The sequence below is a fragment of the Phaseolus vulgaris genome, chromosome 11 (genome assembly GCF_051622355.1).
Source record: "Phaseolus vulgaris cultivar YP4 chromosome 11, ASM5162235v1, whole genome shotgun sequence".
NCBI lineage: Eukaryota > Viridiplantae > Streptophyta > Magnoliopsida > Fabales > Fabaceae > Phaseolus > Phaseolus vulgaris.
This window is the reverse complement of record NC_143508.1, coordinates 40472048-40495234: the sequence shown is the minus strand read 5'-3', so window position 1 is coordinate 40495234 and position 23187 is coordinate 40472048. Positions and strand designations below refer to the sequence as shown.

Below are 23187 nucleotides of genomic sequence, written 5' to 3'. Positions count from 1 at the left end.
TAGGAGTAGCAAGAGGTCACATTCGTCTTCTCGGCGCCATCGCCATAGTGAAAATGTTTCATCTGAACCTCTTCCTGAGACGATTTTTAGTGCTATGACTAAGTATGCAAAGTTTGTTCAAACATCTTTTAGTGAATCATCTTACAATATGCTGAAAAATATGGATGCTGCTTCATTAGCGGATTCTGTTATTGAATTGTCAAGTAGAAATCTTTTGATTGGAAAAATGATGAAAGAGAAGAATGGGAACTACGTGTCGTTATCTGAATTTGAAAAATTGAAGAATGATCTTGCTGAGTATAAGGAAAGGATGAACTCTTTATCTTTAGAGTTAGAAAAGATGAAAAAACAGAAAAAGGAACAAGAAGTCGAGAATGAAGGTCTTGGAAAAGAAATTTCTGATTTGAAGAATGAAAATCTGAAATCTAGCGCAGAGAATGTTCAATTGTTCAAAGAGAATCAACTTTTGACCGAGAAGGTATCAGCGCTATCTTCTACGAATGAATCCGACAAGAACACCATCAAACTCATGGATGAGGAGATTAATCAGCTAAGGACTAATGTTTTTGAAGCCGAAAGTTTTATATTTGAACAACACAAACTTGGCTTTGAGAAGGCTCTTCAACAAGCAAAATACTTTTATAAGATTCCTATTGATGAAGGTAATTTTGATGTTAAGAAGGACTTTTTTAATGGTGAGCTAGTTCCTGCTAATGAAATTTCGGATAATGATGCTGAAGATATTAATATCGAAAATTAGGTATAGGGTTTTAAGTTTTATAGTTTGTCAGTTACCTCTCGGTTACTTGCTGAGAAGTACAATTGTTTTGGAATGCTGGGTTTGTTGGATATTTGCATTCGTGATGTAATTCCTTTTTGGGAACTTTGTTAATATAAATGTTTAAGCTTTTGTGGTTATCATCATAATTTTATCCTTTATATTATGTTGTCTGGTTAAAATTTTCTTTCGGTTATAATCGTTGTGAGACTTGTTAGTTTTCGGTTTTCTTTATGTTGAAAGCGTTAAAAATGTCTGAATTGTTTGAGCTCACCTCTCGGTTTTAATGATCATAAATATTAGTTTAAACATGACATTCAGTTAGAGCATGAAGATATTGACTATGTTGTAACCTGGACCTTTCGGTTTTTTAAGCGTGATATTTCGGATTATAATCATTTAACATTAAAGGCCTTTCGGTGTTTAACCCAATATTGACCCTTTGGGTTATTTATTTTAAATTTAAAACATTCATTTGTTAATAAGATTGTTACCGGGTTCTTTCGGTTGGGATTTAAAAAAGTATATTACCCCGTGATTATCGCATTGGATTATTTGCTTTCGGTTTTATCGTATTGGATTATTTGCTTTCGGTTTTATCGAACAAGCATTTTTTATCTTTTAAATTGTGAAGTATAAAGTTATTAATCAGAAACCTTTAATTTATTAAGGTTGATTCATAATTGATACATGATTGATTGTAATATGCAATTGTCGGTTTAGCAATGTATTTTGGATGAGTAGCTTTCGGTTTTTCGAATTGTAAAGTTACTGCTTTAGACCTGGCGTTTTGTGAAGGTGTAAAGATCATGTATCTTTTAATTCTGATCTTTCAGTTTCCGTGTGAAATAAAACGTTTAAGATTGACAGTTTTAAAGGAAGATTCTGACGGCAGGGATTTCATCTGATTTGAAGGCTTTCAAAAATGAGAAGTATATTTATGTTTGTTCAGGAGGGATTTCACCTGAAGTGAAAGCATCCAAGCCCAAAAAAGTTATGTAAATCAACTCTCGGGTGGGATTTCACCTGAAATGAAAGCATCCAAACCCAAAGAAATTGTGTAAATCTATTCTCGGGTGGGATTTCACCTGAAATGAAAGCATCCAAGCCCAAAGAAATTGTGTAAATCTATTCTCGGGTGGGATTTCACCTGAAAGCATCCAAGCCCAAAGAAATTGTGTAAATCTATTCTCGGGTGGGATTTCACCTGAAGTGAAAGCATCCAAGGCCGAGAAACGAAGAATGAATATGTACATAATGGAAGATAACAAGATGGATTGTTTCTTGAGAATTCTTCTTCATTATATGATAAATAATTACATAGTCTTCTTTTTACATCTATTTTAACTAAAATAAAATTTTAGATGACTTGCATTCCAGGTTCTCGGTATCACTTTCTCTTCCAAAGTTTCTGATCTATAAGCTCCATTTTGTAAGTTTTCTAGCACACCCTAAAAGGACCTTCCCAATTGGATGCCAACTTTCCATGTCGTGGATCCTTTCGAGCATCAGTTTGCATTCTCCATACCAGATCACCTTCTTTAAAAGCCCTAAATTTTACTTTTGCATTAAATCTCTTCATTGCTCTTCGTTTTACTGCAGTCTCCTTTATTTTTGCTTTTTCTCTAAGTTCTTCAATAAGATCAAGATCGGTTCTCAAACACTCATTGTTGATATTCCAGTCTTCCATTTGTCTTCTTAATGTGGGTTCATTAACTTCTACTGGTAACATTGCATCTGTTCCGTAAGTGAGATTGAACGGTGTTTCTCCAGTTGATGTTTGCGGTGTGCAACGATATGCCCATAAGATCTCCGGTAATTTCTCTGGCCATAATCCTTTAGCAGTCCCCAACCTCTTTTTTAATTGTCCAAGAATAACCTTGTTTGCGGCTTCGGCCTGTCCATTCATTTGCGGATGTTCAACTGAAGTGGTTGTGGGCTTGATTCCCAAATCTGCATAAAATTCCATAAGTTTTTTTTCAATGAACTGTCGGCCATTGTCACTTACAATAGTATGTGGGATTCCGAATCGACATATTATATTTTTCCATACAAACGTTTGGACTTGTTGTGCCGTTATCTTTGTCAATGCCTCTGCTTCTATCCATTTTGTAAAGTAGTCTACAACTACTATCTTGAATTTTGTTTGGCCTCGTCCAAGTGGGAATGGGCCAAGTATATCAATTCCCCATTTTGCAAATGGCCATGGAGATATAATTTCTTGCAACTCCTGCGCTGGGATATGATTTAAGCTCCCAAACTCTTGGCATTTTCTACATGTTTTGACATAAACTTCACAATCCTCTCGGATTGTTGGCCAATAATAACCAGCTCTGCAAACCTTTGTTGCCATTGTTCTAGCTCCGCAATGCAGTCCACAAATTCCTTCATGAAGTTCTTTGACCACATTTCTGCTTGTTCTTTGGTCAAACATTTTAACAGGGGCATGGAATATCCCCTTTTATATAGCTCATCACCGATTAGAATGAAACTAGCGACTTTCTTTGCTGTTTTGGCATCCGGCTCAACACCTTGCTCCTGGGTCTTTATGATTTCGATGTATGTTTTTATCCAGTCATCTTTGGATGTTATAATATTGAAGCATTCGTCCAGACTAACTGTCGGATGACTGAGGGTTTGTTGTATGACTGAATTGTGTTGCACTTGCCTTTGTTGGCTTGCTAACTTAGACAATGAATCTGCTTTCATATTTAATTCTCTTGGAATATATTTCATCTCGGCTTTGTTAAAACATTGCATAATATTTAAGACTTTATGATAATATTTCATTAACAAAGGGTCTTTTACCTGATACTCCCGTGCACTTGTCCCACCGATAGCTGTGAATCAGTTTTGCAAATGACATTTTCCACTCCTATGTCTCTGGCTAATAACAATCCTGCAACAAGAGCTTCATATTCGGCCTGGTTGTTGGATGTTTTGAACTCGAATCTTAGCGCCATCTCTACTTGGAAATTATCTGGTCCTTCAAGTACTATTCCTGCTCCGCTTCCTCTTTTGCTTGACGCGCCATCTACATACAAAGTCCACTGGTCCTGTTGTGCTGATGTTGGCATCTGAATGATAAAATCTGCAAGAGATTGGGCTTTAATTGGTCCTCTTGGTTCGTATTTGATTCCATACTCCGAAAGCTCCATTGACCATGTCACCATTCGACCTGCAAGCTCTGGTTTTTTTAAAATTTTAGATATTGGAAAATCTGTCCTCACAATTATCTGATGATTCTGAAAGTATGGTTGAAGGCGTCTTGCAGCATACACTAATGTTAAGGCAATTCTCTCAACTTTGGGATATCTGGTTTCGGCATTTTGTAGGGTTCTACTCACAAAATATATCGGTTTCTGCTCTGGGTTTTCTTGGATTAAAGCAGCTCCTATTGCTTCATTTGAAGTGGCTAAGTAGACTATGATGGGTTGATTGGGTACAGGTTTTACTAAGATTGGAGGTTCAACCACCATGCTTTTTATTTGAGATAAAGCTTGCTCACATTGTTCACTCCACACAAAGTTTTCAGATTTTTTCAACAAGTTTATAATCGGTTTGGTTTTCTCAGCCAATATTGGCAGAAATCTTGATAATGAATTCAGCTTTCCTACTAGCCTTTGTACTTCTTTTAGGTTTTTCGGTCTTCCCATCTGCATGATTGCCTCACATTTATCAGGATTGGCTTCGATTCCTCTGTTTGTCAACATGAATCCCAAAATTTTTCCTCCTCTGACGCCGAAAACGCATTTTTCTGGATTAAGACGAATATTGTACTTTCTTATTTGAGCAAACACTTCTTCAAGATCTTCCAGGTGTTTCTGTATCTCACTTGATTTAACGACCATGTCATCAACGTACACTTCTAGGTTTTTTCCAATCTGTTCTTTAAACACTTTGTCCATCAATCTTTGGTATGTTGCTCCAGCATTCTTCAAGCCGAAAGGCATGACTTTATAACAATAATTTGCAACATCAGTGGTGAAAGCTGTTTTCAGGATATCAGGTGCATACATCTGTATTTGATTATACCCCGAATAAGCATAAAGAAAACTCATCATCTCTTGGCCAGATGCCCCATCAACTAGTCGGTCCATGTTAGGCAATGGATATGTGTCTTTTGGGCAGGCTTTGTTCAAATCGGTGTAATCTGTACACATTCTCCATTGTCCATTTGGTTTTTTGACGAGTACCACATTAGACAACCACGTAGTATACTTAGCTTCTCGGATAAAACCAGCTTGTATTAATTTTTGAGTTTCTTCAATTGCTGCCTTTCGTCGTTCTTCTCCTAACTTTCTTCGTTTTTGAGATACCGGCTTTGCTTCCCGGCAAACAGATAATTTGTGACACATTACCTCTGGATCAATTCCAGGAATATCAAACGGCTGCCAGGCAAATAAATCCTTATTGCTACGCAACAGTGTGATGAGTTTGCTAAGCAATTCATCAGGCATACTTCCACTTATATAAGTGCACTGTCTGTCGTCTTGGCCTAACACTACTGCTGTTGTTTCTTCTTTCGGCTCCAGCCTTTCCTCATTCAATCTGGGATCCAAGTCCACCATGGCTACTATTTTTTCAGCATCTCTATCCATCTTCAAATTCATTTTTAGACCTGCCGCATAACACTCCCGAGCATCTCTTTGATTGACATAAACTGTCGCTATCTCTCCTTTTTCTGTTGGGAATTTCATGGCCAAGTGCGGTGTTGACACAATTGCTCCTAACTTATTTAAGGAAGATCGTCCTAGCAACACATTGTATGAAGTGGATGCATCCACCACCAGATATCGGATTTTAATTTTTCTAATTTTGCTACCTCTTCCAAATGTTGTTACCAAATCAACATATCCTTTTGTGTTAACTCTTTCACCCGAAAAGCCAATGATTTGCTCTTGGAAAGGCACTATGTCTTCTTCTCTCAAATGCAACCTTTTAAACGTATCCCAGAACAAGATATCAACCGAACTCCCTTGATCAACCAGGGTCTTCATGACAGCATATTCGGCTATTTCAACCGTGATCACCATAGGATCATCATGATCTGGATCAATTTCTTGAAAGTCTTCGTCTGTGAAAAGCATTGGTGGTAAAGTTCTTCTTTTAAAAACATGATTAACAGCCCTGATATTTCTTCAATGTTGCTTTCGTGCAGATGAGGATTCCTTCCCAGAAAAACCCCTTGAGATCGTATTTATAAACCCCCTAACCGGCCTTCCCAAACTTCGCTCTCTGCTTCGTCTTACTGACTGGGTGCTTTGATAGATTCTATCTCCTCTTTCATCTGGCCTTCCAATCCTTCTATCATCTCTTTTTTCCACTCGTTTATTTTCTCTCCTTTCAAACCTTTCAACCTTTCTTTCACCCAGCTCTCGCCCTCTCACATCTCTCTCAGGGCTCAACCATGCTCTTGCGTTTCCCCTTTGAACAAAACGTTTTAACTGCCCGGCATGAATCAACTCTTATATTCTGTCTTTCAACCCAATACATTCTTCTGTATGATGACCATGATTTTTATGATATTCACAATGTTTGGTGCGGTCTGCCCTTTCTGGTGTTCTTGCTTTTCTTGGTGATGGTATTATTTCGGCTGCCATGGCTTCCTGTAAAATTCTTGCTCTGTTTGTATTTAGAGGTGTGTATTGTTGGAACTTTCGACTTCTGAACTCTTCTCGGGCTCTTCTTGCAACAGGTGGGTGTTCTCTTTCTATCACCCTCTTCTCACCTCCATCAACCCTTACTTGGTTTCGAAACTCCCTTAATTCTTCCATTTGCATAAATTTTGATGCTCGTTGCCTTAGTTCATCCAAATTGATCGCAGGTTTCTTACAAAGACTATCGGCAAATGGTCCCGGTTTTAATGTCGTTATCATATGATGCATGGTAACCTCTGGGCTAAGATTTCGGATTCCCAAAGCAACCTTTCCAAAACGTTCCATGAACATTCTTAAAGACTCTCCTTTCTCTTGTCTTATGTTCACTAAGGCGATTGACGTTAAATGATGAGGACGACTAGTTGCAAATTGAGCGCCGAACTTTTCTATCAATGTATCAAAACAATCTATACTCAAAGGTGGGAGGCGTGTAAACCAGCTCAATGCTGCCCCTTTCAGAGTTGTAGGAAATACTCTGCACATAACAGCATCATTCCATGTATACAAGCTGATTTGAGTAGTATATATTGCAATATGTTCATCAGGGTCCATACTCCCATCATATTTGTCAATGGTCAAGTTCTTCCAATTGTCAGGCAACGGAGTATCATTTATAACATCATAAAACAGATGTTTTCTAGAAGATGTCCCTGCACAAACCCCAGAGTTTTCAAGCCATCTTCTTTTGGTTTGGGAACTTTCGTTGTGATATAGCCTTTCATTCACTTGTATCCCAGGTTGAACAGTTTCGAAAGATGAATTCAACACCGATTCCTCTTGTAACTTTCTCCTCATGTGTGCATTTTCGGCTCTCAACATACACAATTCTTCTTCATTATTCTTTTTTAACATCTCGAATTCTTTTTGTAATTTGACCAACATTGCCATTGGCATGTTAACATTGTCTTCCCGATCTCCACCTTGTTCTCCTCCTTGACTCATCTTGTCTTTAACCCTTCTCAATTGACCCTCGGCCCCACGGTGGGCGCCAAAATGTTCTTACAGCAGGGACCAAGAACACTCGAAATAGGTTAACAAGACTAATCCTTCAATCTTGGGCTGGATACTATCTTGGGCTGGATACTTGATTTCTCTCCTCGACAGGAACTCTTGGCTTCTCCTCTCGGCTGGTGCTCTCGGCTTCTCCTCTCGGCTGGTGCTCTCGGCTTCTCCTATCGGCTGGTGCTCTCGGCTTCTCCTCACGACAGGTGGGGGGTACCTGCAAGTTGCTCCGATGCCAAAGTCAGAAAAGGTTTAATATTCATCAGATAAAATCACTCTTACCTTTTTCTTACTCTGGACTTCTATTTATAGGGTTTCCTTAATGGGCTTTTCCCCTTTTCTGTTGGACTTTCTCTTTACACCTTTTTATTATTTACACACCCCTCCTGTAGGTTTTAAACTTAATTGGGTTTTATTTTTATAGTAGTACTTATATTTTATTTTATTCTTTAATGTATATCTTTTTCACTCTCGGTTTTAACCTTATCCCCCCTTGTTTACTTAATGTTGTTCTCGGCCTAAACCTCTCGATTTTAGCCTACAAGTACAACTAAATTTTGGATGTCTCATTTAATTAAGGACTCTAATACTTGATAGTCCATTACTCACATCCATCCATTTCAACTAAATCCAATTAATACAAAATTTTACAACCTAACTATTACTAGAAATTACCAAATCATAAAATTCATAGAATATTTTACTCTAATCCTTAAAATACTACATGTCTAATCATATAATAAACATCAACACAATATATAAGAAGTATTCTGATATTTTTGTAATAAATTGGAATTATATATAACAAAGTTATTTGTTTAAATCTGTCAGAGATTTTTTTTTTATCTATAAGTAATTTTTAGCACTTTTTTTATTGGAGGAAATTTTTTCAATAAAATTCTCCAAAATTTCCTCTTTTTATTTGTCTCTAATTCTCTAATTCACTAGACAATTTATATTAGAAAAGATTATTTAAAAATTTGAATTACAAAACTTTTCATTTTTCACTCCCACATACCACTCTATCATTTTCAATTCAAAATCAAAACCATTTTGAAACATTTTTGTTAAATCTCATATCCAAATAAAATTCAATATTTTGTCCATATATAATTTCAATTTCTACAAAATCTCCTATCAATTAAATCCAAATTACTTCAATTCCTTTTAAATTTAAAATTTCATATTAAGATTCCAACATAAAAGTATTAATTCTAATTATAAGTATATATAAACCGAAATAATCATCCGAAATAATCACCTACAAATATCGCTAATCAGGAAGCCTACATCATAAAGTCATACTTCTATCAAACTCTATTTAAAATTATGAGACACAAAATACCATGGAACACAACCTGTTCCTGCTAGGGAGATGGGACCTAGAGAACTGTTGAAGTCTTCTTCTCCTTCCTTCGGTCGGGCAGGTGGTTGAGTGATGAACTGGGATCCTTCTCTTCCTTCTGCTTATCTTTCGGCACTCGGGACTCGGTCGTCGGGTGAACACCGGATGGTGGGGGTACCTGCGAAGGCACTCCGACGCTCAAGTCAGTAAAGCGGGTGGTTAGCTCTCAGGTAGGTGAACAGTAATAATGACATACCTTACTCCTTGAAATGCGTGCTATTTATATTATTCTAGTGGGCCTACCTTGTTGGGCCCGTTTATCGAGGTGGATACCGCTTAGGGTTGCATTACCTAATTCTTGATGATGGATTAGCTTCACTGATCTCGGTCTGAGCGTTAGTTGTAATGGGGTTCGGCCATCGGCCAAATTCCCACGGTGCGGGTCAGCCATCGGCCAAATCCCTGTGGTCTTTGGCGGTTTCGGCCAAGCCTTCTAAGGCCTCGGCCTCTCAGCATAAGTCTTCAAAGGCTTCGGCCTCTCGGCACAAGTCTTCAAAGGCTTCGGCCTCTCGGCACAAGTCTTCAAAGGTTTCTGCTCCGGCCGTTCGGCCAAGTCTTCAAAGGTTTCTGCTCCGGCCGTTCGGCCAAGTCTTAAAAGGTTTCGGCCAGGTTCTCATGGTCTCGGTCGGGCTGACACGGCATCGGGCAGCCGGGTGGGTCCCGATCTCTCCCCCGTACCGGTACACTTGCCCCCCAGGCTCAAGGGCAGACGCGTGAGTTATGTCCGATGAGTCTTCAATAATGGGACTCGGCCGGTCTTCCTAGGGCGTGCGGTTGTTTCGTTTCTCGAGGTGTGACGTGATCTGGGCGGCGTGACATGACCTTTGGTGACGTGATGTGATTGGCATTAATGAGGGGTTTTCTGGGCGGGAAGTATTGTGAACCGTTGGATCTAAGAGATCTAACGGTTGAGATTGATTCGACGCTTCGAATTCCGAGGCCCATGGGCCCTATAAATAGGGGTCTCCAACAGTGTCGAGACCTTGCATTTTCTGAGTGAGTTTGTCTGATAGTGGAGCCTTCCCTCGCCCACTCTCTGAGAACCGAGTGACCGTTCGGTCTTTCGGCAAAGCTTCACCTCGTTTTTCCAAGGTTAGTAGTGATGTCAACCGTGTCTCGGCCAACGTCAGGGACGTCCGGCCATTCTTCCCCCTCTTCCGGTTGCCCCTCTCGTGTCCTTGGGCTTTCTTCCTCTTTGTCAACTCCTACGTCAACCTCTTCTTTGTCAACCTCTTCATCTGCCACCGATTCTTTATCGGTTGGGATGGACGAGGGGTCACCCATGGTAGAGGTGGTTAGGGGGGACGACCCGGTTAACGCCGTTGACCGATCGGATTCCCCTCTTACTATCGTAGTTGCCCGGCCGGGCTCTCCCCCTGCTAGCGCTGGTGACCGGTCGGGCTCACCCCCGACAGCTGTCCCACTCGCGGATTTTAGTTGGGTGGATCCTAGGGTTGTTGAGTTCTCGTCCACTTATGGCACCGAGAAGTCTGTGGCCAAGTTTTTGGCCAGGTACCCGGTGTTGAAAGCGGGCGAGGGTTCTGACGATTCCAGGGATCCAGACTACTTCAGGATCTTGCCGTGTGGGCCGACCGAGCGGATGTGTCTGGATCGGGCTGGTAACGGTCCTCCTTTTTTCTATATGTATGCTTGCTTCTTCTCCGACCTTCGCGTGTCTCTCCCCTTTGATAAGTTTACAATGGGCGTCCTTCGGGCGCTCAACGTGGCCCCTACCCAAGTACACCCAAATACATGGGCGTCCCTTCAGGCATTTCGCTTGTTGTGTGACGTTATGCGGCTTCGCCCAACCCCTTCTTCTTTTCTTTGCTAATATGGCTCTCATCCCGGTCGCCTTGCTTCTTGGCTATCTTTGGCCGGTCGGCCAGGGAGTGTTTTGTTCGACCCTTTCGCGGTCTCGTACAAGAGGTTTAAAGAGAGGTTCGTCAAGGTTGTCATTCGGCCCGAGGCGACGGCCTTTTTCTTTGACCAGGCAGGTCGGTCTCGGTTTCCCCTGTATTGGACTTCCAAGCCGACGGAGTTTAAGTCTTGGCCGAGGCCGACGGAGGGCGAGGAGGTGGAGATTCTCTCCTTCTTCGATGCGCTCCCAAGGAAGCTTCCTTGCCGATCGCTGATCGGTGCATATACCGAGACAGCGCGTTGGGCGGCCATTAGGGGTATGAGGCTCGTCCTTTGTTGTGTCGGTCGGTGTTTTTTATTTATGTTGTTCTAACTGTTTTGGTTTGCAGCTACGATGGCTCAGGAGAAACCGGCCGGCGTCAGCGTCCTCGACAAGTATCGGGAGAGGGCGGCTGCCCGAAAGGGACGTCAGAGTATTGATGTTATTCCCTCGACCGCCCATGGTGCTGGAAGGGGCGAGGCTGGTCCCTCCCATAAGTCCAAGAAGAGACCGAGGGATGGAGGTAACATTGCTACCACCCATCGTTCCCCCGGCTCTCTGCCGACACCGCCTCCTCCCCGTGAGGTTGTCGAGGCGATCCCTTTGTCCCCTCGGCGCGTGGAGCAGGCGTCTGGGCATCAAGCTGGAGGCCACCGGTCTTCGTCCTCGGCCCTGGATCTGCTTGGGGGGAATCACAGGTTCATGCGAAGAGTTCGCGTGGCTCTCCCCGAGGGGACTCGGGAGTCGCTCCGGTCGGTCCCCCCCATTGACTTGGTGAGGAGCGGCCTAGAACTTATGTGCCGGTCAATCGTCCTCGTTGAGCACGGGGTTGAAGGCCACGACCGGCATGCCGAGGAGGTGACTCGGTTGGAGCAGGAGCTGGCCGAGGCTCGTGAGGATTTGCAGCGGTCCTTGGCTGCTAATGCTGAACTTTCGGCCAATGCTGCCCGGGAGGCTGCTGAGAGAGAGCTTGCCGCGAAGGATGCCGCTCAGGCGAGGCAGCTTTTGGCTTCGGCCAAGGAGGAGGCCCGAAGGGCGGCGGCCGAAGTCGTCGAGGTGAAGAAGATGGCCGAGGAGAAGCTCTCATCTTCGGCCTCTAAGTTGGCCGCCCTCCAAACCGCAAAGGAGCAGGTCGAGGCTGAGCTCGACCAAAATTATGAGGAGTCGGAGGAGTTGCTCCAGCAATGCTTCGACCGGGCGGTGCGCCAGGCTCATGTGCTTTATGGAGGGCCGCCGGCCACTGGTTCATTTAACATGGACTATGAGGTTTACCAGGGCCGGCTGGTTCCGAGTGCTGAGGTGGGGGCTTTGTCGGCGCAGGAGGCTTCGGCGGCCGGGACCAATGAAGGGGAGGCCGTGGCTCGGGTCGAGGGGGTTGAGGCCGAGGAGGGGGAGTGCACAGAGGTTCAGGAGTAGGTTTTCCCTTAGCCGGGGTGTGGCCTTTTCTTGCTCTTTTGATTTCTTCCGAGGCCGGGGTGTGGCCTCTTTTGCTTTGGTTTTTTGATGTATCGCCTAATATGTTTGTTTATTAATGTGTCGTCCCGTTTTCCTTTCATCATTTTGGTGTGAGAATTGACAAGTTACTCAATCGGTCTTCTAAAAATATGGGCGACTGGCCATTTAATTGCGAACGTGTAACTCGAGCAAGTAAAAATGTGGGCGGCCGGCCATTTAAGTGCGAACGTATAACTTGAGCAAATAAAATTACCGCCGATCGGTCATTTAATTGCGAATGTAAAATTCGAGCAACTGAAAATGTGGGCGACCGGCCATTTAAGTGTGAACGTATAACTTGAGCAAATAAAATTACCGCCGATCGGCCATTTAATTGTGAACGTAAAATTCGAGCAACTGAAAATGTTGGCGGCCGGCCATTTAATTGCGAATGTAAAATTCGAGCAAGTAAAAATAAGGGCGGCCGACCATTTAATTGCGAATGTAAAATTCGAGCAACTGGAAATGTGGGCGGCCGGCCATTTAATTGCGAATGTAAAATTCGAGCAAGTAAAAATATGGGCGGCCGGCCATTTAATTGCGAGTGTAAAATTCGAGCAAGTAAAAATATGGGCGGCCGGCCATTTAATTGCGAATGTAAAATTCGAGCAACTGAAAATGTGGGCGATCGGCCATTTAATTGCGAATGTAAAATTCGAGCAACTGAAAATGTTGGCGGCCGGCCATTTAATTGCGAATGTAAAATTCGAGCAACTGAAAATGTTGGCGGCCGGCCATTTAATTGCGAATGTAAAATTCGAGCAAGTAAAAATATGGGCGGCCGGCCATTTAATTGCGAGTGTAAAATTCGAGCAAGTAAAAATATGGGCGGCCGGCCATTTAATTGCGAGTGTAAAATTCGAGCAAGTAAAAATATGGGCGGCCGGCCATTTAATTGCGAATGTAAAATTCGAGCAACTGAAAATGTGGGCGTGCCGGCACTTGCGATGTTAATCGAGCAAGAGGGCGTTCGGTAGGCCGGCACTTGCGATGTTAATCGAGCAAGAGGGCAGTCGGTGGGCCGGCACTCGCGATGTTAATCGAGCGAGCGGGCGGTCGGCGGGCCGGCACTCGCGATGTTAATCGAGCAAGTGGGCAGCCGGTGGGCCGGCACTCGCGATGTTAATCGAGCGAGAGGGCGTTCGGAAGGCCGGCACTTGCGATGTTAATCGAGCAAGAGGGCAGTCGGTGGGCCGGCACTCGCGATGTTAATCGAGCGAGCGGGCGGTCGGCGGGCCGGCACTCGCGATTTTAATCGAGCAAGTGGGCAGCCGGTGGGCCGGCACTCGCGATGTTAATCGAGCGAGAGGGCGTTCGGAAGGCCGGCACTTGCGATGTTAATCGAGCAAGAGGGCGTTCGGTAGGCCGGCACTTGCGATGTTAATCGAGCAAGTGGGCAGTCGGTGGGCCGGCACTCGCGATGTTAATCGAGCGAGCGGGCGGTCGGCGGGCCGGCACTTGCGATGTTAATCGAGCAAGTGGGCGTTCGGCCAATACTTTCGGTAGGATATTTGCAACACTTTTGATGAAAACGCCTCGTTAAAACCTCCCTGGTTGGGTGAGGAAAGAGTGCGTGATTTTATTGATTTTAGCTGTAATAGAACTTGAGGTGCGTGGCATTCCACGTCCTCGGTACAATTTTTCCTGACAGCCATTCTAAATGATAAGCCCCTCCCTGCGCAACTTCTCGAACTCGGAAGGGTCCCTCCCAGTTGGATGAGAACTTCCCTTCATTTTTTCTTGCGTCGCTGCGCATTCTCCAGACAAGATCGCCCTTCTGGAAACCTCTCGGCCGGACTTTGGTGTTGTACCGTCTGGTCGCCCGGGCTTTGCAGGCAGCCTCCCGAATCTTGCTTTTGTCACGAAGCTCACTTACCAAGTCAAGGTTGACCGCTAGGCTTTCCTCGTTTAGGGTGAGATCGAACATCTGCCGTCGTATGGTGGGCTCGGCCACCTCTACCGGGATCATGGCCTCGGTTCCGTATGTCAGGTTGTAGGGCGTTTCTTGTGTGGTAGTTTGGGGAGTGCACCTGTACGCCCAAAGTACCTCGATCAACTCCTCGGTCCATCGGCCCTTTGCTTTGCCCAGACGCTTCTTCAGCTCGTTGAGTATGACCTTGTTGGCGGCCTCGGCCTGCCCATTGGTTTGTGGGTGTTCCACCGAGGCTGTGACGGACTTGATGCCCAGGTCGTCATAGAAGGATTGTAGGCCTCGGTCGATGAACTGTCGGCCATTGTCAGTTACTATTGTGTGTGGGACGCCGAATCGGCAAACTATGCTCCTCCATACGAAGTTTTGTACATTCTTCGCCGAGATGGAGGCGAGGGGCTCGGCCTCGATCCATTTGGTGAAGTAGTCGACTCCCACCAGGAGGAATTTGGTCTGCCCCTTCCCTAGGGAGAATGGCCCGATAATGTCCATCCCCCACATGGCGAACGGCCATGGGGAGATGATGCTATGCAGTTCTTCCGGCCTGGTGTGGTGGAGGGGGCCGAACTCTTGGCACTTGGCGCATTTCTTCACATATTCGGCACAGTCGCCTTGCATGGTCGGCCAGTAGTAGCCGGCCCTCAAAACTTTGGCGGCCATCGTCCTCGTCCCGGCGTGATTTCCGCAGATTCCTTCATGGATCTCGGCCAGGATGTACTCGGCCCTTTTGTTGGTGATGCATTTTAGCAGGGGGGTCGAGTAGCCTCTCCGATACAAATCTTCGTTAATCATGATGTACCGGGCGCATTGCTGCTTCATCGCCTTCTCTTGGCCGGCCTTGCATGTGCCGACCGTTAGATATTGGATGACGGGTGTCATCCAGTTTTCGGCGTCGGCCTCTTCTTCTTCGATAGCCAGACACTCGGCCTCGGCCTCCGTCACACTAGGGTGTCTCAGCCATATTTGTATGACTGACCTCTGGTGGCTCTTCTTTTTGGTGATCGAGAGCTTGGACAGGATGTCGGCCCTTTTGTTGTCCTCCCTCGGTATGTGTTGCAAGGGCGCTTTGTTGAAGCGGGCGATACTGTTTTTGGCCGCGTGGTAGTACCGCTGCAGCAAAGGCTCTTTAACCTCGAAATCTCCGTTGACTTGGCCGACCATCACCTGGGAGTCGCTTTTGCATGTAACCTCGCGCGCTCCCATGTCGTAAGCTAGGTTCAGCCCGGCCAGCAAGGCCTCGTACTCGACCTGATTGTTGGTCGCCCGAAATCCGAACTGGAGGGCTTGTTCCAGGAGGAGGTCGCCCGGCCCTTCCAGGACGACTCCCGCTCCACAGGCTGTTTTATTTGATGAGCCGTCCACGTAGAGAGTCCAACCGTCCGAGAGGGTGGGCAGTGGTGTCAGCTCGGCCGAGAAGTCGGCCAAGCATTGAGACTTGATGGCGCCCCTCGGCTCATAACGTATGTCGAACTCGGAGAGTTCGACCGACCATCCTATCATCCTCCCTGCAAGGTCCTGTTTAGATAAAATTTTGAAAATAGGGTAGTCGGTTCTTACCGTTATGGAGTGATTTTGGAAGTAGGGGCGCATCCGTCTTGCCGTGAGGACGAGTGCGAGAGCCACCTTCTCAATCATCTGATATCGGGTCTCGGCCGAATGGAGGGTTCGGCTGACAAAGTATATGGGTCGCTCCTCGCCCTCGGCCTCCTACACTAGGGCAGCGCTGACTGCTTCTTCCGAGACTGCTGGATATACGAGGATTGGGACGTCGGGTCTCGGCTTCTGGATGACGGCCGGAGATGTGAGGAACTCTTTGAATTTTTTGAAGATTTCCTCGCATTGGTCGTCCCAGACGAATTTTTTGCCTTTACGGAGCAACTGAACGATCGGCCTCGTCCTCTTGGCCAGGCGGGGGACAAATCGAGAGAGGGTGGTCAGCCGCCCAAGGAGTTGTTGTACCTCCTTCACGGTGTTCGGGCTTCTCATGCTGAGTATGGCCTGACATTTGTCGGGGTTGGCCTCTATCCCTCGGTGGGTGAGCATGAAGCCTAGGAACTTTCCTCCCTCCACCCCGAAAGTACATTTTTCGGGGTTGAGTTTCATGTTGACCCCCCTTAGGGCCTTGAAGACCTCGTCCAGATCCTTCAGATGTTGCTCGAACGAGTCGGACTTCACGACTATGTCGTCCACATAGACTTCTACCGCCCGGCCTATTAGACCCTTGAAAATTTTGTCCATGAGGCGCTGGTAGGTTGCCCCGGCGTTCTTGAGGCCGAACGGCATGACCTCGTAGTAGTAGTTGGCATCGGCCGTCATGAAGGCCGTCTTCTCCTTGTCCCGCGGGTGCATGCTTATCTGGTTATAGCCAGAGTAAGCGTCCAGGAAGCTCATAATTTTGTGGCCGGCCGCCCCATCCACCAGTCGGTCAATGTTCGGGAGGGGGTAGGTATCCTTCGGGCATGCGCTGTTGATGTTTCTGTAGTCGACGCACATCCTCCAGTTACCGTTAGGCTTGGTAACCATGACGACGTTGGCCAGCCATGTCGTGTATCGGGCCTCCCTTATGAATCCGGCCGACAGGAGCTTGCCGGCCTCCTCCTTCGCCGCGAGTCGTTTTTCGTCGCCCAAGTCCCTCTTCTTTTGGGAGATCGGACGGGCTTCCTTAAATATGGACAGCCGATGGGTGATGACATCCGGACTTACTCCCGGCATGTCGGCCGGCGTCCATGCGAACATGTCGACATTCTTTTTTAGCGCGGCGTGCATGACCTCGGCCTCGGCCGCCGCCAAGGCTGTCCCTACAGCCGTGCTGTGCTCTTCGTCGAGGAGGGGGACTCTCCTCAGCTCCTCTCTTGCCTCTAGCCTGTCCTCGGTTGCCCGGGGATCAAGGTCTACTAGTGCCACGGTTGGCCGGGTCTCCCTGGGCCGGTCCTTCCTGGGGGAGCGGTCCTTTCGGGAGGACTTTCTCGCCCGAAGGGGAGAGGTGTCTGCCCTTAGAGGCTCCACCCGGAGGCTCTCGGCGTAGCATTCCCGTGCTTCTTTCTGGTCCACGTGGACCGTGAGAATGTCTCCTGTCTTCGAAGGGAATTTCATTGCGAGATGAGGGGTTGATACTATGGCCATCAGCCGGTTGATGGATGGTCGGCCGAGGAGGATGTTGTAGGAGGTGTTGGCGTCGATGACCAGGTACCGAATTTTGATGGTCCTGGTGTTCTTCCCCTCTCCGAAGGTGGTGTACAAGTCGATATACCCCTTGGTACCCACCCTTTCGCCCGAAAATCCTACCACGTGGTCGTCGTATGGCATCATCTCGGCCTCGGTCATTCTCATGGCCTTGAAAGTTTTCCAGTAGAGGATATCTACCGAACTTCCTTGGTCCACGAGGGTCTTCCTTATGGTGAATCGATCTATGTCGACCGCTATCACCATCGGGTCGTCTTGCTGGCGGTAGTCCACGCCTTTAAAGTCTTCGTCCGTGAACGTGATGGGTGGCATCCTTGGTCGGAACGCCACGGCGTTTACCTGGTGTACCGCCCGGAGGTGCTTCTTCCGGGCGTTGTTTGTGCTTCCTCCCCCGGCGAAACCGCCGGCTATGGTGTTGATAACCTCTCGGTTACCTCTCCTATCGCCCTCCCTTGAGGGGTCGTCCCTTCGAGGGGGGTCGGCCCTTGCGGGTTGTCGGTCGCCTCTGTTGTTTTGGTTTTCTCGGCCGCGCTGAGGTGACCTCGTCCGCCTGGGAGGATCCGTCCGGCCCGGTGGGTCTCGGCCATTCCTGACGAACCGGCGGAGATGCCCAGCCTGGATAAGTTCCTCTATCTTGTCCTTAAGGGCCTGACACTCGTCGGTTGAGTGTCCGGTGTTCTGGTGGTACCGACACTGCTTCCTCCGGTCGGCGTTATTTGGGCTGGCCACCTTCCTTGGGGGAGGGATCAGCTCGGCGTTAAGGGCTTCGTCCAGAATCCTTCCCCGCTCGGCCGTTAGGGGTGTATACCTCGAGAAACGGATTCGTCGGTCTCGGTTCTCCCGGCGCCGGTCCGTTCTCTGTATCGGCCGAGCCTGTCGGTCTTTTCCTTCCTTCCTCTCTCCACCGGCCTCGGCACGGGCCTGGTTGCGAAACTCTCTTAGCTCCTCCAGCTGCATGTACTTAGCGGCTCTCTTTCTCAGCTTCGCCAGGCTGTCGGCCGGCTGCATGCATAGGTTGTCGGCAAAGGGCCCCGGGCGCAGGGCCGTCAGCATGTGGTGCATGGCGACATCCGGACTCAGATTTCGGATGCTCATTGCCACTTTGCTGAACCTATCTACGAAGGTTCTCAGCGACTCTCCTTTCTCCTGGCGGATGCCTACCAGGGCGATTGAGGTCAGGTGGTGCGGCCGGCTGGTCGCAAACTGTGTTTCGAACTTTGCGATGAGCGTGGCAAAGCTATCTATGGAGTTGGGTGAGAGCTTGGTGAACCAACTAAGGGCTGCACCCTTCAAGGATGTGGGGAACACTCGGCACAAGACGGCGTCGTCCGAGGTGTAGAGACTCATATGGGTGGTGTAGGCGTCCATATGCTCGTCCGGGTCGGTCGACCCGTCGTATCGGTCTCGGTTGAAATCCTTCCACTTCTCAGGAAGTGGGACTTCGATGATGTTGTTTGTAAAGGGATGACGACGGTTCGGGTCGGCCGTTAGGGTCGTCCGGGTGGACCTGATTAGGCACGACTCGTCGCCCGTTTCAGTCTCGCGGGGAGGGGGTCGGCCTCTCGTCCCCTCGGCCACATCCGGGTTGGGGGGAGAGGTGTAGGACTTGCCAACCACGTTCGTCGGTATGACAGAAGGTCCTCCCTCCCCCAGCTTCTTTCTCATATCTTCGTTCTCCCTGCGGAGAACCTGCAGCTCTTGCTCATTTTTCTGAGCGGCCTCCTCGGCTTTTCTTCGCATCTCGGCCATTTCCCTCTGGAGAGACAGCAGCAGCATTGTCTGGTCGGCTTCAGTCATTCTTTCCATGCTTCTTGTCGAAACCATCTACTTTTTTCCTTCAGCTAGTTTCCCTCGGCCCCACGGTGGGCGCCAATTGTTCCTGCTAGGGAGATGGGACCTAGAGAACTGTTGAAGTCTTCTTCTCCTTCCTTCGGTCGGGCAGGTGGTTGAGTGATGAACTGGGATCCTTCTCTTCCTTCTGCTTATCTTTCGGCACTCGGGACTCGGTCGTCGGGTGAACACCGGATGGTGGGGGTACCTGCGAAGGCACTCCGACGCTCAAGTCAGTAAAGCGGGTGGTTAGCTCTCAGGTAGGTGAACAGTAATAATGACATACCTTACTCCTTGAAATGCATGCTATTTATATTATTCTAGTGGGCCTACCTTGTTGGGCCCGTTTATCGAGGTGGATACCGCTTAGGGTTGCATTACCTAATTCTTGATGATGGATTAGCTTCACTGATCTCGGTCTGAGCGTTAGTTGTAATGGGGTTCGGCCATCGGCCAAATTCCCACGGTGCGGGTCAGCCATCGGCCAAATCCCTGTGGTCTTTGGCGGTTTCGGCCAAGCCTTCTAAGGCCTCGGCCTCTCAGCATAAGTCTTCAAAGGCTTCGGCCTCTCGGCACAAGTCTTCAAAGGCTTCGGCCTCTCGGCACAAGTCTTCAAAGGTTTCTGCTCCGGCCGTTCGGCCAAGTCTTCAAAGGTTTCTGCTCCGGCCGTTCGGCCAAGTCTTAAAAGGTTTCGGCCAGGTTCTCATGGTCTCGGTCAGGCTGACACGGCATCGGGCAGCCGGGTGGGTCCCGATCTCTCCTCCGTACCGGTACACAACCTATTTAGGATCGTGTTAGATTCTATATTTAAAAATTATCAAAGAAAATAAAAAAAATATTTAGATTATAATTTTAAAAGATGCAAAAGAAATGTAAAAGAAGATAATTTGAAAATATGTAAAGGAAGGAAATTTTCAAATTTCTATTTACATTCCCTTATTTGTTAAGATTTTAATATAAGAGTAGGTTTTGTTTAACCTCATACCCAATTAATTTATCATAGCCCCACTCATTTATTATTCTCATTCCATTTTTTTTAAACTAACTAAAAGTTTAGTTAAAGCAAAAAATTAACTATCTAATTTCCATTATCTATTTAAACCCATTGATTTATTACTTATACCAAATAATACACATACTTGTAAACCTGCATAAAATTCTCAATCCTTATCCAGATCATTTTAAATTTGGAACTTCATTACTTAGTGATAATTTACTAAGACTTAACTTAATTACTTATTATTCTTTTAGTTTACAAAAGTATTTTTAAAAATTCCAATTTAGATACTAAAGTAACAATTTAGATACTTTTAATAATATTTTAAAATATTGATAATTTTAATAATTAATATGTGAAATCGAATGAAATTGTAAAAATATTAAAATGAGATTGCTGTTGATGAAACGGCGTGACCAACTGGTGTTTTATAAGAATTTGACGTTCTTGGTCTTAGAAAAGAAAAAAGCAAATGAAGCGAAACCTGAAAGAACATGTGTTGGAAACACTGAGCAAGTGCAATCATGTGAACCACCAGAAGCAACTTTACCACTCTGGGCCACGCACACACCCACTTCTACGCCTTTAAGCTCCTTCGCTTCTGCGCCTTCACCCTCTCCAACCTCTCCTATCTGAAAAGAATTACTGAGGTGCGAAAAGAAATTATGAAAGTGCAAGGAAGAAAATATTCAACTTGTCCAATATCATAACGGCTATTCTTCATCCCATTTTTACCAATTATATCCTAATTCTAAGATTTATAATATAATTTTATATTTTCAATTTTAGAGTTTTAAAACTCTACGAATTTGCAATTAACAAAATGAAAAAAAATAAACCCAGCACTTTTTACAAAAGGGTTATTTTAGAATTATGAAGGTGCAGAAAGAAGTTATTAAGTGCAAGAAGAAAATGCCAAACTTGATTTGCGAAACTTCAGTATCATTTACCCTGACTTTGGGTTGGTTCACAGAGCTAACTAAACTTTTGACAAAAAAACATTATTTTTTAAATCACAGAACTTTAAGTTTTTATAATAAAACTAAAATTGATTTACTTATTAAAATTATTAATTAACTTGATGTTTTATTATTTGCATACAACACTTTTTTTATTATTTTTTCATACAAAATATATATATATATATACATTAATTAGTTTTAACTTTATATATTATAAAAAAATGTTACATAGAGAGATATAATTTTTAATACTATTGGTGGAAGATGGCGAAGGAAAACCCTAGATTTGCGAAAGGTGAAGAACCACGCTAACAATGAATCAATGAAAGCAAGAACAGTGAGAGAAGAACATAAGGTTACATAGTATTCACTATAAACAATTTATTTTTGCACCTTTATGCTTTATCCCAGACTCTTCATATATTTTGACACATATAAAAATATTCTTTTATGCAATTTCATACGGCTTTCTCCAATTATTTTTATACTGTAAAATCTATAATATATATTTTTAATTTTAAATTATAAAATCAAAATAAATTTATAAATTATACAATTTAAAATATTTTAAACTTACGAAAATAATTTTGATTTTTCTCACACTTATAAAAATGCAAAAATCAAGTATAAAAGAACTAAAAGAAATACTTTAGAATTAAACTTAGAACATAGAATGAGAACCATGCGAATTTTAAACTTAGACTCTATCATCATAAGATAAATGCAAAAAAGATAACATGAGATTTAAAAAAAAAAACATGTTTCTTATGTAACTATGCCACCACCCTTTTGATTTTCTTACCATAATGTTTTCTTTTTCAATTAATAGATGCTCATAAATGCACACATGCTTCAACTATTGTAATTATAGGGTCTCAGTGATACATTATTAAATGAATATCAAATGAATCTTAAATCTTTCATTTTGTTTTTAGTGCAAATCATAAAAAGATTGTGAAACTTGTGTAGATAAGATGTTTTCCTTATCAGAAAACACGTTCAACAACCATATCATCAAATTTTTTTAAATTCTTAGAGAAGTTAACTGTTCTGTTAGTTAGAGTTGAGTGTCCAGCTTTTACATTGACTTAAAGTATTGAAATATTAGTAATTTTAATGCGAAATTGAATCAGTAAAAATCTTAAAATGAGATTGCGTCATCACCAGCTGAATTTGACCACCAACTGAATTAATAGGAATATTATTACGTATTATTACGCGTTTAGAATATAGTGATGGAGACTTTAAAAAATCATTTGTTATGTAACTATCCCAATAATTTCTTTTAATTTTCTTACAATAATATTTTTTTCAACCTTATATTATAAATATTTGTATTTCTATAAATTTTAATCATATATTAGAAACGTTTTTGAAAAACTCTAAACTTATATATAAATATGTAGGATTTGTGTTCTAATAGTTAGATTTATTTTTAAGGTGTTACACATATCTTTCTTACGGCTAATATAACACCATCAATATTTCTTCATTTTATATTAAAGTTTACACTTAATTTATTCTTTTTTTTTTTTTTGTATAATTTTAGTTTTGATTGTTTCTTATTTTGTTAAAAACAACAACTACTTAAGTCTCTTTTCATTCTAGTTTTACAGTATAAATACTTGTACACTTTTGTTATACAGTTTTACAGTTTCCAATTATCAAATTAATTTCTGATCAGTCAAATATTACTGATATTCTTTATTAGAAAACTTTAGTTCAACAACCTCAAATGATGTAATATTATCTCTCTTGTTAGGATATCATCAAATTTTTAACTTTTTGAGAGAAGTTTACTATTATGTTAATTAGAACAATATGGGATAGGTTGGAATTACCTAAATAAAAAGTTAGTTTGTTAACTCTAAGAGTTAATTTGTTAACTCTTAAAAAACGTAGTTATTTTCTGTTATTAGAATGTTTCTCTTTTCATTCTAGTTTACATTTTGTTCAATATTGTACATCAATAATATACAGTTTTACAGTTTTCAATTATCAAATTAATTCCTATTCTGTTAATTAGAACAATACAGGATCTGTTGTAAT

The 23187-nt window shown here is 44.2% G+C and overlaps 2 protein-coding genes across 2 annotated transcripts; both read right to left on the bottom strand.

The window, feature by feature from the left end:
- Positions 1-6246: 6246 nt before the first annotated feature.
- Positions 6247-7233, bottom strand: LOC137806843 (uncharacterized). Its single transcript, XM_068607177.2, has one exon. It carries the CDS (start codon positions 7231-7233, stop codon positions 6247-6249), a length of 987 nt encoding a protein of 328 aa, XP_068463278.2.
- An 8386-nt stretch (positions 7234-15619) lies between these two features.
- On the bottom strand, positions 15620-19173 carry LOC137838424 (uncharacterized). Its single transcript, XM_090297775.1, has 2 exons — positions 16671-19173; positions 15620-15681 (listed from the first exon to the last, which is right to left on the bottom strand). Exons 1-2 carry the CDS (start codon positions 19171-19173, stop codon positions 15620-15622), a joined length of 2565 nt encoding a protein of 854 aa, XP_090153901.1.
- Positions 19174-23187: the final 4014 nt, after the last annotated feature.